The sequence below is a fragment of the Phoca vitulina genome, unplaced genomic scaffold (genome assembly GCF_004348235.1).
Source record: "Phoca vitulina isolate PV1807 unplaced genomic scaffold, GSC_HSeal_1.0 scaffold37, whole genome shotgun sequence".
NCBI classification, from domain to species: domain Eukaryota; kingdom Metazoa; phylum Chordata; class Mammalia; order Carnivora; family Phocidae; genus Phoca; species Phoca vitulina.
In genome coordinates, this window is record NW_022589740.1 from 3054471 (window position 1) to 3069958 (window position 15488).

Genomic DNA, 15488 nt, shown 5'->3' on the forward strand with positions numbered 1-15488 from the left:
TGTCCAGCTGTGTGTCTCTTCACTGTACAGTTGTGTGTCTCTTCATTGTCCTGTTGTGTGATTTCCCATTGAACTGAGGAGAGAACCAAGGCTTAGAGAAGGGTGAGTGACACTCCCAAGAGTAGGCAAACCTGGTAAATGCCAACCCCACCCAAGTCCGGTTCCAAAATCTGTGCTAGCTTCTCATTCAGTTTCCAACTTCAGGGGAGACCATAAGTGGTGAGATGACAATAGTGTGAACAGAGGGGATGGAGAGGGTGGCATCAGGACAGATCCCTAAAGGACACTGTGTGGGGCCAGGGCTGGGAAGAGAGAAGGCTTCCTGAGACACACAGTTAATGGGAATAATCCTCTCTTGCCCTCAGTCTGCTGTGTGACTTCAAGGTGGTGGTGAGGTCTCCAGAAACCCTCTGCATAGGGGGAGAATAATGCAGGTCTGCTCAACATGCTGCTACCCCTGAGAGATTTCTAGGCTAATACTCAAGTTAGCTCAGTTGACTGTGAACTGTAGATAACCCTCCTCCTCTGGAGTTTTCTGAAGTACGAATAATATCCCAGTAATAACTCAACACTTTGTGCTTCCAGTGTACACACCATCACAGGGACTTCTGACGCCTTCCTTGTGCCACAGACCCCTTTGGTACTTTGTTGAAGTCTGTGTCCCCTTCTCAGAGCAATGTGTAAAACATATATATATATGTATATATATATGCCAGTTACAGTGAAGCGCTGATATCAATAAATTAGAAATAGTAATATAATAAGTCTCCTTAGTTATTAGCACATTAAATAACAAAATCTACTGGTGAGTAGAATAAATAATGATTATTTTGAAGTAAGGAAGAACATGAATGATATTTCTAGATATCTGTGACAATGATTGTTATAAGAATATCTGTAACTTATGATGGTAACAAACAAAAAAGCATGGGCACTACTGAAAATGCTGTGGTTTGTCTATGCTCATGATTAAAGAAAATGCTGAATTTCAGCTGAGGGTTTAATGAAAATAAAGATGTAGTTTTTCTCTGTCTTCACAGGCTCCTTAAATCATATCTGTGCCCCATGTTACGAACTCCTGAGTCATGGTTCCTCAATTCAATTTCTATGAAAAAGCCTCTTGGGCTTTTGATTGGACTCCTAATGAATCTTTAGATCAAACTGGGGATGACTGAGACTTTAAAAATACTGTCTTCCTGGTTGTGATCACTGGAGTCTGTATTTTATGCGGTTTTGCTTTAATGTCTTTCAATACAGTTTTTATAATAATACCCATAAACGTTTTGCACAGTTTTGTAAGATTCATTCTTAGATACTTTATGTGTTTTGTTATTAGTTGCTATTCTATTTATCATCTAACCCCAGCTAGAGTTTAAAATGAAATCAGTTTTGGGGGTATTGAGCTATTAAGCCAGTCAGGTACTTAATTTTGGATTTTCTACCTCCACAATCGTATCATCTGAAAGTGATGACAGTTGCTTTTTTTTTCCCGATTCTTTGTTTTTAGTTTTTAAATGTTCTCTTATGTACCGATAAGACTTTGAGAGCAGCTTTCAACAGAAGCAGTGATGCCTATTAAAGTCTTCTTCCTGATTTTAAAGGAAATTCTTCTAATAGTTATCCATTGAGGGGCAGTGGGCTGGAACCAACTTTTAGTAGCTAGCAAGAGCCAATCGTTAACTTTTCATGAATTTTGTAAGCCAGTTGTTAAAACACAGTCATTATTAAAGATTAAGTTATATAAAGTTACAATTAAGTAAATCATGTTAAAAACAAAGGTAAATTCTCCAAACTCACCACTTATTACTCTATGTCATGGCATCTTACTATTACCTATGCTCTTGAGGTTATTTCGGTCTCTTGGATCTGCATGGTGGAAATACTATAGAATGACGTGACACGTGTGAATCTCTTTCCAGTTCCATGGTTGGTGACATCACGCTGACAGCTTGGAATTGCCCATGATGGGAGTATTTGCACCATGGAAGATGGCAAATGCTACCAATCAGGGCTTTAAGAGCCTGTTGTTAAACATTTACTAACACACCTCTGATGGAGACTGATGTTTGCCACAGGTTCTAGCATTTTCTTAGCCTGCTAACTAAAAAGGAAGGGAAGAAGGAAGGAGAGGAGGGAGAGTAGGAAGGAAGCAGGAAAGGAGGGAGGGAAGAAGACGGGAAAGCCTGGAGCAGGGGGTTCATCTGAATTTGGTATTTTCTGCACAGATAACTGTGATGTTCCGCTGGCATCCACCTTGCCGCGAGAGTCCTTCAGCAGCTCGTCGGAGCTGTCCAGCAGCCACGGCCCGGGGTTTGCAAGTCTTAATCGCAGAGATGGTGAGTCCGATACGGTCTTGTTGTTAATCCATCATGATTCTTTCTCAGAGAGAACAACGATCATTCTTACTTAATATTCATTCTCATGATTCAAAAAGTAATTATATTGCAGTTTAATGAAGATGAAGCAGCAGGTTCAACATTTGATCATTTGCTAGCTTCCTTCATCTTTAGTATTCATCTTTTTTGTTTGTTCTGACATTTCCCTTGCCTGTTGATGGCCTGCAAATGATCATAAATGAGATGCAAATCAGAAGGGAATTATTGGAGGCTCTGGAGTATTTCCTATTTTATCATCCTTTTTTAGTTTTAGAGCACTCTATGGATGGGTGACTAGTCAAGTACGCTTATCGTGGGTAACTAAAACAACAAACGAACGAGCCAGCGTCACGGGCACTGGGGAACACCAGCAAGCCACTGGCTGGCATCAGTGAAATGTGAAGCTGCCCACGGGATAGTGATGGGGAGACAGCTCCATCCCAGGACCTGGCCTGGGAGGAGCCTGGGCAAAGGCTCTTGTTGAAAATAGATTCTCTTCATATCCGTGGGAAGAGAGCTTACTTTTTGAAGAGGTATTCATTCATTCTTGCTCCTTGAGTGTCATGGACTAAGTTACTTTCCCTTTTGCCCGAATAATAGTTCAGCAGATTGAATAAGCTAATACATACGCTGAAAACTCAAATGTTTTACTGCCTTTGAAAGGGATGGATTAACTCTTTTGGTGAATGATTCATTCAGAAAGTAAAATTTTAAATTGACTGTGTCCCATGTAAATGTAAATTCTGAAGATATTACTATGGAATGGAGCATTTTCCTCCCTTAATTTGGTATTTCTAAGATTACAGTTTAAGTATAGCTTGAGTTTTATTGTGTCCTCAAAAATCAAATGCGGGAACCCCACAAATGATCAATTAGACTGGTAGGGCAGAGTAAGGACACAGTGAAGGATTTTGGTGAGTATAGGTGGCGAGAGCATGCCCACTGATGACCACCTTCATGGCCTTTTACTATGAAGAAGCATTTCTGGCCAGATAATTACTCCTCCAGATATTTACGAAGCATCAGTCATGATAACTTTCAGTACTCCAGTGAATATATCTTCTCATTGAAGCCAGTTTTCAATTAATAATTAAATGATCAAATTTACTATTTTTGGTCTGGTGGTTACTCTAATACCAGCTTAACATCTAAACTTTCCAGTGGTTGCCCAAAGACTGTAAAAACTAAATAAGCACCATACTTAATTAGTTTAAAGGATCCCAAGGGGCCTGTGTATTGTGTTTCTGATTTGCATACACAGAATATCTTTATGATTCAGGCCTCCGGTCCTGTCAGCGTGGTGGCACTGGAAAGTTGATAAGCATCGGAAGGGAAAATCCCAATGTTTAAGATGAATTTATTTCCATTACATTTAATTAAAAAATAAATAACTTAGAATATGAAAAGCAGCCATTGTAAAATGGTAAGTATAAAATGTATTTACTATATCCAGATCTCTCTTTGCAGATTTAAATTAATTTTTTTAAGAGCATGGCAATCAGGGGCACGTCTTTTAAGCGTCTGCCTTCGGCTCAGGTCATGATCCCAGTGTCCTGGGATCGAGCCCCACATCGGGCTCCCTGCTTGGCGGGAGGCCTGCTTCTCCCTCTCCCTCTCCCCCTGCTTGTGTTCCCTCTCTCGCTGTGTCTCTCTGTCAAATAAATAAGTAAAATCTTAAAAAAATAGAAAAGAGCGTGGCAATCAACTGACGAGGTTCTTTCTTGTGGTTGTTGCTACTCTGATTGTGTACAATACACATTTCACTAAATATTCCTTCATTTTACCATCTGATTTCATACCCATTCCTAAAGCAAGATTCAGACAGCACAGTTTATCAGTATTCCTTCTGAAGGATTATCTATGAATATTTTCTGTTAAAAGCCAGCATCCCAGGGGCGCCTGGGTGGCTCAGTGGGTTGAGCATCTGCCTTCGGCTCAGGTCATGATCGTGGGGTCCTGGGATCGAGCCCCGCATCGGGCTCCTTGCTCAGAGGAGAGCCTGCTTCTCCTTCTGCCTCTCACCCCGCTTGTGTGCTCTCTCTCTCTTTGTCTCAAATAAATAAATAAAATCTTAAAAAAAATAAAAGCCAGCATTCCAGATTCTTTCCTGACATTTCTTTTGCCTTTGTAAATGCTGGAGAACAGATTAGTTCATTTCAGTTTAGGATATTATGATGTAAAATGTGGATTGTATAAAATGTGGATGATTATAATAATGATGATGATTCTTCATATGTAGGGGTTTTAGCTTTTTTGAAAATTCAGTGCATGACCTGGTGATGGAAATCATGTTAGACTACCTGATTATATGGTTAAAATATCCTTGGTCTATGTTATGGTACCTGGAGGTTGTAAAGAAGGTGGTCTGTCTTACCTTCCTAGTTTCTTATTTTGCCCAGCAGTGTTTGAGCTTTCAAATATTTTTATGGAAAAATAGAAGTATCTGAACTATCATGGCTCCTGCCAGGGATTTTATATGTAGCTGATCACTGCATCTACCTGATGTATAGGGTAGTAAGAGAATAGTCAGTACATAATTTTATTTTATTTTTATTATTTTTAAAGATTTTATTTACTTAATTTAGAGAGAGAGAGAGAGAGAATGCGAGTGAGGGGAGGAGCAGAGGGAGAGGGACTAGCAGACTCCACGCTGAGCGCAAAGCCCAACACGGGGCTCCATGTCACGCCCCTGGGATCATGACTTGAGCGGAGATCAACAACTGAGAATTTACTTAGGAATAAAGGCTGTGATTCAAATAACTTCCCTAAGGAAAGACAAAAACACTTAATCTTTATATTGATTTTCCATCCAGTCACGTTCAACTGCATTGCCCCTTCTAGGAATTTCCTTTTTTTTCTGCCCAGGATTCCTGGCAAATGAGGTACCAGCTAAGGTGACCTTCATGCCTGCCAAAGTGGTAAGGTCCAGTTAGCAGTCATTGACGAGGCACCTGGGATCCCTACTGGTACACAGGTGCCATATTGAAATCAACGCAGGAGTCCTGAACCGCATGTTTCATTTGTGACCCAGGAAGACCATAGCCAGGGACAAAGGCCACTGGCACCTCTCCGTGGGCCCTGCGGTCACCTGCTCTGCTACCATGAACGTGGAGGGAGACCTGCCTGGACTAGGGGCTGACGGGGAGCTGGTGGAGTGGGCTTTGCTCTGACACATTCAAGTGCCATCCCTTGAATGCCCCCACCCCGAGTGCTGCTCGTCAGCAGCATGCACATTTTGCCAGGCTCAAGCCTCACCCTTTTTGCATTCATTATGATATTCTATTTTGTATAGCAGGTAATTGGTACACGACTCTTTTCATCGGAGGCTCTCACGGCGTGCTTACAAATTGTTATGAATTAAGCCATACAACATCCTTAAAGAAAATGCAAGTTTTAGCATCAGTGGAATTTTTTTTTTCCAGAGGCATTTGGCTGACAAGCAGTCACAAATGGGTGGATAATTTAGTTGTCATGGTTTTATTTCTGAGCATCTCACCCTTGCATTTCCTGACATGATCCTCCACCATATTTTTTTTTTTTTAAAAAGGAGACATTGCCTTGAGAGCAAGCAGCGGAGCATCCGTGGGGAGCGCTGGGGGTGGTGGAGCTGCCCGTGCTGGCCTGGCCTCCTGGTCTTGCAGGCGGCCTGGACTCCCCACTGGTCTGCACACAGCAGAGGGCGGTGCCGCTGTTCAGATTGGCCTCAAGGATGATCGGATATCCTGTCTGTTCTGCATAACTCAGGGGGCCGCTGAGATGATGCTTTCATAGCATTAGGACACATCCCAGAGCCGCGCTCCTTGTAAACCTAGAGATTTCACGGGACATGAATAAGCTCAGTCACACATTTTATTCAGTCACAAATGAGGGATTTATGACTTGTTTGGATTCTTATAGGCTTGCTGGGCAATTCTTGTTCTGTTTCTAAGGTGAGAAATTAGCAGAATCATCTTACGGTTTTGTCAGTGCAGAACTTCAAACGAATCAGAGCTGGAGAACCTCGGATCAGCTCAGATCTCAGTGGTTCTCTACTGTATGTTCCTTTAACAAGTGATCAGGAATCGATGTGAGAACAGCAAAACAAAACACACAGGATTGACAGATTTTTGTTTATTTTATGCAAAAAGAGCCGCAGTTGGAATGCTTGGTGCCTAAGGGCTCGGCAAGTTGTCCCTGGGGAGGGTGCACACGTGAATGCTTACAGGGTGCTTTCTTTTCCTCAAGATCACTGGCATTTAATACAAATCTCAGATTGACCAGTGAACACATATTTGTATTTAACTTCTGAAGGGTCTGTTTACAAGGCCATTTTAGGGTATCTTCACATTGCACAGGAATGCGGTTTACAATTAGACAGCTGCCGCTGACTTTTCCCTTCTGGATGCATTTTGTGGGAAACGTCCTGTCCCCCCCGCTCAGGCTGCTAGCAGAGTGCAGGAAGCCACGGGAAGGGAAGCAGAGCACACCTAGGCAAGCCCAGAAGCAGGGTTTCTGGGCTTACTCCATCCCGATAGCTAGAAATGCTACCAGGAGGTAGCTGGAATTGCCTCCTAAGGAATCAGAACTGCAGCAAATGCTTTAATCCCCCCAGTAACATGGGCAGGGTCTGACCCAGGCTTCAGCGTGTGCAGCGCGAGGACCTCTGAGTGGGGAGGTCAGGGGGGCACCCACCCATGGAGCCCGTCTGCCTGCCGGGCCCCCTTTCCTGGGGATGTCAGTCATCTCCCTGGGGAAGGAAGCAAGGGGTTCCTGCTTCTCTCCTGCTCTTCCCTCGCACGCTGGGCCCCGCCTGGAACTTGGAGTAAATCTTCTGTGGACTGAGATGCGTGTAAGTGAGGAAAGAGCACCCATCGCTGGATGAGATCCCATTTGGGACAATGGAGTAATGATCGTGGGGGGAGACTTCCCTTGGCAACAATTGCAGCTTAGCCATTTATCTGCTCTGCATATAGATGCCCTGAGGATGGGTAGGTCTGTTCACTTCAAATTAACCCACTTGACTTTTGTTTCCATGGGTATCTTTTTTTTTTTTTTTTTTCCAAATTCAAGTTAGTTAACATATAGCGTAGTATTAGTTTCAGCGGTAGAATTTAGTGATTCATCAGTTGCATACAATACCCTGTGCTCATTCCATCATGTGCCCTCCTTAATGCCCATCTCCCAGTGACCCCATCCCCTCACCACCCTCCCCTCCAGCAACCCTCAGTTAGTTCCCTAGAGTTAAGAGTCTCTCACGGTTTGCTGCTCTGGTATTTGTTGAAGGTTGAAGAAGGCATAAGCTTTGGCTTTTCTCCCCCAGGTAATGTTCTTCTCTGTGTAAAGCCAACAGTTTGTGAGAGCACATGCCCTGTGACCACCAGGAGCCGTGGTCACTGTCATCGTGATCAGTGGGCAGAGTAATTGAGGCCCCGCTGAGAGTTTCCCATTCAACCTTTCCTCTCCCCGAGGACTCGTCCCTGCCTGTGTCTGAGCCAACCAAAGGCAGGGGAAGCAGTCACACAGGATTAACTAGAAACAGAAACCTTGCGACAGATCGATATAAAATACAGTCTGGTTGGTGGTCAGCAAACAATACTGGGTTACTGATAAACTGCACGGTCTTACCTCTATCTGGTGTGAAGTGGCAGGCAACAGACCCTTCAGTAATAAGGTGACTGGAAAGCTCAGCGCCGGGGCTGTGGCCCCTCATTCACCTAGAAGCCACGGCGGTGACAGCCCCTTGTCTTCAGTGCACGGCAACCGATGGGAGAGAAAACACTGGGTGCTTAACACATCCTCCCGCCGCATCCTCCTTACAGCACCAACGTGCCACATTTTCCTGAGGAGTGAGAAGGATGTTTCGTGTGGGGTGACCTCCCAGGCACTGGGACTTTGTTCTGTGCAAGTGGGCCCCCCTTGGATAGATTTTCCTTTGTACACATTTTGACACTTTATTCAGGAATTGGCGGAGGTGGGAGAGAGGCAGGTGGTGGTGGGAACGCACGGTCCGCAGTGCACATGGGAGGGAATGCCCAGCAGCCCACATCAGCACCCGGCAGTGATCTGGGGACTGCGGGGGACCGTGTTATCCCGCTAAAGCGAATCGCCCCCTGGCATAGGGGATTCTGCTGTTCCATCCCTTGATCACAGCCTCTCGGTAATCAAAGAGCTTAATTTGCACACCATAGCACGTCCTCACTGCAGGTGAGGGATAGGAGATGCTCAGGGTCTTAGCTGCGCGTGTGGAAGCCTGATTGGCAGGTGGGCCGCTGCACCTGTGGGAGAGGCCAGCCCCGAGGCAACATGCTGGAGACACCATGATGTGTTTACTGAACTGTGCTTCTCCACGCGGGTGATGCCATGCGGATGATACTTCCTGGCTTCAAGAGAGATTAAAATTGGCAGGGAAGGATGGCGAAATGTGGGCAAGTGTATCATCAGTACTTCTACAGAACTTTACTACCAACTAGGATGAGCTAGGATACAGGACTTGGAGTAGTTCGTCGGAGATTTGAACTGATCCATAGAGAATTTCAAACGTGGAATCTCCACGTTAAAATGATCAGCTAAATGCCAACGCCTAATTTTTAAGTTTATTTTTGTGACTATTATAAAATCACACCCAGCTGCAGAGTAATGTCCCTCAGACTGTTAGTTAGCTCTCAGAGAGAATACAGAAAGACTTCCATTTATCAACTGTTAGTGGGACCCTCGGACAAAACAGTGGAACCAATCCTGTCATGAGAGGCGAGGAAAGACTGCAAAACTGTCATGGGTTGGGGGACACAGAGGAGACTCAATGTCAAAACAGGATCCTGGGTCAGAAAAATAGAGTTAGTGGGAACACTGGGGAAATCAAAATAAAGTTTATCATTTCATTAATATCGTACCCGTGTAAATATCTTAGTCTTGATACAAGTCCCACGATGACGTAAGATCTTAACTGTGGGGGAAACTGGGTACAAAGTAGACAGGAATCCCCTATATCATGTTTGCAGCTCTTCAGAATACAAAGTTTAAAAATGCATTACAGAACAACCAAGACTGCAGCATATTTGGGCTTCTGGGTCCAAGGAAAAGGCATTGTGCTTGCGGTAGAGTTGAGAGGAAAATTTGGAATATTTGAACAAAGATTCAGTGCGGGAAACCAGGGTAGAAAGAAATGAGAAAGAATCTGGGTTCTAGAGAACTTGTGAGCTTTAGACTTTACTGAAGCTCGTGCATGAACACGTTGTGCGACTAATGGAGGACGTGGTGAAGAAATGTACGTGCCCACCTCCTGGGGACGCCCCACACCCTGATGCAAGCGCCCCACTTCCATTTCCCTCCCAGCCATCCTGTGACCATGTCACACACCTCCTGACATACTCTCAGCCCTACTGGCATTAGCAAACCGAGTGTGGGTGTCAGTAAGAGCTCCTCACGAGAAGACGCTCAATGTCGATCAAGTCTAATGCATTCGATGATCTAATGCATAGACAATCAAGTCTAATGCATTCGACCTCATTATGAGAACCTCAAGTGCGGTGTCAGAACAGTGCCAGAAAAATTGTTTTAAAGACTCCTTTTGTCATATTAGGCATTGTTTACATTACTCGTGTTTTCTAGACACAGATAATTAGCAAAACACCGGTTCCAGAAGGTGTTTCAAGCTTATTTTCCAATTTTTTATTGCTTATTAATTTAAAATCAGAAAATTCAATGTGACATCTAAATCCAAATTCAAAACTCATGTTTCTGTGACACCAGAAGAACAAAATATGTCAATAGCACATCCTTGGGGAGCTCTTAACTTTTCTGTTTCTCATCTGTTTCTCACTGGACCAAACAAAGCATCGTGATTTCTGCTCTGCGGCTATTCTCTCCAATACCTGAGAACGTCCTTCTTATTCACTCGCTCGGGGTTCTCCCTCAGCCTCCCTGCGGCCTCTCAGAGTTCTCCCTCCCTGCACAGAAAAACCTTCACCTCCGTCCCTGCCACGCTGCATTTCAGATCGTTCTTTGAAATGCCTGTTTCTTGCATGAATCTGTAAGCATATCGAGTGTACGGTTTGGCCATCACCACTGTTCTTATCCCAACATTCACTACAGTACTTCCTCATGTTCGGATTCCAGAAATAAGCTTTTCTAGTTCTACCATGGTCTGAATATTTTCCTTTAGGTCCAGCCAAAGGTAAGTCATACATACAGGCCAGTAAAGACACTAGTTTTAAGCTGATATTGCCACATGGTGGGAAACATGGTGTTTAGTTGTCCACCTGTTGCGTGGGACTGGGGGACAGCAGAGTCAGGGGTTATGAGCCAAAACCAAAGCAATCAATGATGAATGTAGGATTCATCTCTTTACTTAACCCGTGGTTTTGAGTGCATGCGTGTGTGTGTGTGTGTGTGTGTGTGTGTGTGTGTGTGTAATCATGGGGGGTTATATGTTCTAGAATTTGGAACTATGATTTTCATAAATTTTATTTATGATCCCATTCTTACAGGATAATGTAGCTCTTAAAGAATTCTTTCCCTTTACTATTTTTTCCTGTTTCTTTTTCCACTCAAAGGGGCTGGTGGCTGGTCTCCACTTGTGTCAGATAAATACCAGTGGCTGCAGATTGACCTTGGAGAGAGAATGGAGGTCACAGCTGTGGCCACCCAGGGAGGGTACGGGAGCTCTGACTGGGTGACCAGCTACGTCCTCATGTTCAGTGACGGCGGGAGGAACTGGAAGCAGTATCGACGGGAAGAAAGCATCTCGGTATGTTCCTTCACTGAGAGACCTTTGTCAGAGTATGAATTACACCAATTACTCCATGTTGCCACAAATCTGTCAGATCAAATATAGAGATGGAGTCTCCTAAAGTACTTGAAAATGTTTTCAAGTGAATATAAGACACGTGTGGCATTTTAAAATACGATGCCCATGTATAATTTATGAAATAAGTAAAAGTAAAACAATTCTGTACTGTAGTGAAATATGGAAAAACGTCTTCCCATTATTCCTTAACATAGTGTGAAATCGAAGGAATGAAGTCACATACAACCTACTGTATTTTTTGTTCCATAATCCAGTAGCTGATATCACCTTGCTGTTGTTCAGTTAAGGAAATTCATTCTTCTGAGTCCTCTAATGATTAAGTGAGATTTCTGAAGGACCCCAAACATTTAAAAATACACGTAATGGGCAGTCTCCCTATGGATGATGGCGTGTTGAGGGACAAAGGTCCAGCTCCAGCAGGAACTTGGGCACTTGTGTGGCCCCTTGTAATTCATGGGGGATAGATCTCTAGGATTCTTTGGAATCATAACTACTTTAAATTATCTTACACCGCTGACGTAGTTTCTGCTTCTGATGACATACCCTTGCTTCTTTGAGAAGAATTAAATTTTGCTTGCCTGACTTTTTGAATATTAAAATATATGAAGTTTATTACATATTCAGCATTTGGAGTCTTCAAATCATAGTCTGCCCTGAAGGAGGAGCTCTGAGAGTAGAGTGTGGTAAACATTGGCCTCGTTTGCAGTTGGTTGATGGGGCAATGGATGGAGGGGTGTGGCCTGAAGAAGATTTGTCAGGTGGGGAAGGAATTACTTTCTTCTTATTATTAAAAAAACACTTGGGGCACCTGGGTGGCTCAGTCAGTTGAGCTTCTGACTCTTGGTTTCAGCTCAGGTCATGATCTCAGGGTCCTGGGATCGAGCCCCGCATCGGGCTCTGCATTCAGTGGGGAGTCCGCTTGAGATTCTCTCTCTCCCTCTCCCTCTGGTTCCCCCTCTTCCCCACTCACACGCACTCTCTCTCATGAATAAATAAATCTTTAAAAAAAATACACTTTAACTGCTTGCCAGGGGCTTGCAGAAGGGAGGAATGGAGAATTACTGTTGAATGGGGACAGAGTTTCAGTTTAGAAGATGAGAAAGTTCTGGAGATGCATGGTGGTGATGGTTGCCCAGCAGTGTGATTGTTAATGGTATACAACTGCATGCTTACAAGTGGCCAAAGTGGTAAATTTTATATTATGACTATTTACTCACAATAAAAAATATACAGTTTAGCTTCCATTTAATTTAGGCTAAGGATATTATGTAACTCTTAAAAAATTTTCTTGTCATGGTAAGAGGAAAAGTAGCAGGGAAAAAGCCATTACTTGTTAGCTCGTAGCTAATCTGTAACACTAACAAGCAACAAAATTTTAATACTCGTTGGGTAACAAATTGGCCTCATTTGAACTTCTTTAGAACTCTGTTACTTAGTATAACTTCATAGGTTATGGTCTATTTAATTTTTTATCTCTGGACCTCTTTATAGTTCATCAATAAATGTTGATTTGAATTGAATTTAGAAGTAGTCAGTTGTCTAATATTAGGTAAAAGAACAAAATAGGAGAGAATTTGTGCTTGGGGGGCTGGCTGACTTAAATACCCTAAACATGGCATTTGCCAAATGTGTGATCAGAAGTAGATATTGATGTTGAGCTGATTCTAAGAACACCAGGTCTAAACCAGGGTTAAGGTCAACATTAATTAAGAATGAATAACAGTTAAAGCTTAATGAAGCATCAATTTATATGGAGAACTTTTGTTTCAAATGAAGTCTTGTTTTTTCGAAATCAGGTGTTAATGCATGCTTATTCTTAGTTGTATTAATCAAGGTTCATATTTTTACCCCCGTCCCGCCCCAATACATGGTTGCAAAATTGTGACAATTCCTGTTTTTCAGCTTAGCAGCTTGGGGTGAACCATATCCAAGCACCACCATCTGGCACCTTGTTTAAAGGAGCCCAGGGGAAGTAAGGGTCAAGAATAGTGGCATTATTGATCCTAGACCACGCAGTGAGGACGTATGCTTGGACCCGTCAGTCCTACCGGCCATTACTCAGTCAGGACTGGTGTCCCACACCTGGGGAGCTCGCTTACAGAGACCCACCTTCTCCCTCTGTGTCCCGAGCACTTCATGGTGCATGGGCCTGAGCAGAAAGTTGGTAAATGTTTACTAGATGAATGCATGAGTGGAATCTACCTTTTGGCAGAACACTTCTCTTGAGCTCCCTGCTCTGCCTGGCTTTGAAGCCCTTTGTCTCAGCTCAGGGGTTCTTGAAGCTCCAGTGCGGGCATTCCTTCTGCATTTTGATCTCCTCTAGGAAAGGGACTCATCCTTGCATTTCCTTCAGCCATCACCACAGCTTAAGTGAATTAATCTCTCTGCCCCTGTCTCTGTATATGGCTGACTCTGACCACAGTGAATAGCACTAGTTGATAATTGTGCGATTATACCTACAGTTTCTTGAAGAAGATCAGGCTGATTTGGCTGCTCTCTGGCCCCTCTCACACAGAGTACCTGCTCTTAATCCTGAAGCACAGACCCTCCCAGAGGCTCTACCCATTCTTCAGGTGCTTGTTTTTAATCTATGGATTGCTGCCATTAATTTGAGAGTGAATTTCCTATAACACCCAGTGCTCTATGCGATACATGCCCTCTTTAATACCCATCACCGGGCTAACCCATCCCGCCATTATAGAATTATAAATAATTCTATTGAATAAATTTCTTTTGCCTTGAAAAAATGTGTTATCAGTAGGTCCCCGGGTGAAAATAAAAGAGAAATAGCAAACCATTTGGAACTTTATTCTACTTTGGATAATTTACAGCCTAAACCAAGTAGAAAATGTCGACTAATTAGCGAGGCTAATTACTATTGTATTGAAAGACACAACAACCTTGTAGTGCTCTACGAGAGCAACAAAGGTGACTCCCAAAGATTTAAGGTAGAAGAAATGACAAGAAAATATTGGAAACAAGACAGATGGGATGGGGGGCTGTTTGTTACATCTGCAGTGGTTTATTTATTTGAGAGAAGGAGCTGAGGCACCTGCAGCGAAATATTCGCCTTGTTAAATCCGGATCACAGGTACATGTGTGTTTGCTTTTTAACATATGTTTGAAATGTGGCATAACCAAAAAAACCCCCAAATATTGAATTCAGGTTTAAAAGAACCATGGTTACTTGGTATAAATAGAAAAATCATGAGACCCATCCATGATTTCAAAATAAAGAGGGATAAGAACCGTGTCCAATCATGATAAGAACAACTTGAATCAGAAATAAGGAAGAGTGTTTGTGTGCAAGGAAGTAGGCACTCTGCTAAGTAGGAAGCTTTGCTGGGAGCTGAAGTGGAAATCCACCTGACATAGGTTCATACTAGTTCAGTCATTTAAATCGTGTTGGTTTATTTCAGGTCTAGGTGCATACATTTATTACTGAGTAGACAACCCAACAGAGCCAAGCCCCACCTCACAGGGGTGGTTGCAGAAAGGGTCCGTAGGGTCTGCAAGGTCAGACATGGGGCTTGGGCCAGTGCCAGGCTCACCAGTTCCAAGTTCAGCTCTGAGACCGATTGGTTTATAGCAGAACGGGAGCGACACTTCGACGATTCTGTTATCAGTCACTTCTGTGTACTCAGCCTTGTTGGGGACATGGGTGTCTCCCTCTTAACCATCCAGCTCATCACACACAGCATATTGATCACAGCGACTCTGTACCATACTTCATTGATTGTGCTTACCATTGTGGACCGCGATTGGATTTTCCATACGTGTCTTCCCTTCCTGGGCTCTGAGAGCCATTAGGTCAGCAAGTGATCTCCCCGGAGGCCCAGGCCTATTACGGTTTCTCAATAAAGGGCTGTTGGATTGAATTAAGGGAAAGCTGTTCTCAGACCTCAACCAGATGGGTAGTTAAGGATATGGAAACCTTAGCCAACCATGGGATGCTGTATGCAGTGGGAGGCTTTTGGTGCCAAATCTGAGAGTGAGAAGAAGTTTAACACTGTTTCCCCACAAAGCTGTACAAGGATGATGCCCTATTGAGCCTAAGGTGGTCCCATGTGCCTTTAACTGCAGGTCTCAGTGACAATAGAGATAAATGCTGGATTCCATCCATGGAAAACTCAGAGCACCTGGAAAGGTTGAGGCAGAGAAGTACATGAGCCATCTGAGCTGCAACCACAAAGTAACCAGGGGCTCCCCAGAGGCAGGGTGTCCTGTAACAACTGCTTTTGTCAGTGCTCCCTGCTTTATGTGCAGAACTAACTTCCTTCCTTCCTTCCTTCCTTCCTTCCTTCCTTCCTTCCTTCCTTCCTTCCTTC

General features: G+C 43.6%; 1 protein-coding gene across 2 annotated transcripts in view; it reads left to right on the plus strand.

Annotated features, from left to right (window-relative positions):
- The window catches only part of LOC116646755 (contactin-associated protein-like 3), a 174845-nt gene that overhangs the window by 27764 nt on the left and 131593 nt on the right, over positions 1–15488 (plus strand). For both annotated transcript variants that reach the window (XM_032427683.1, XM_032427684.1), the window contains exons 2-3: positions 2226–2336; positions 10907–11100. In XM_032427683.1, coding sequence (XP_032283574.1) covers positions 2226–2336; positions 10907–11100 — 305 coding nt within the window. The remainder of the gene's footprint in view (positions 1–2225; positions 2337–10906; positions 11101–15488) is intronic.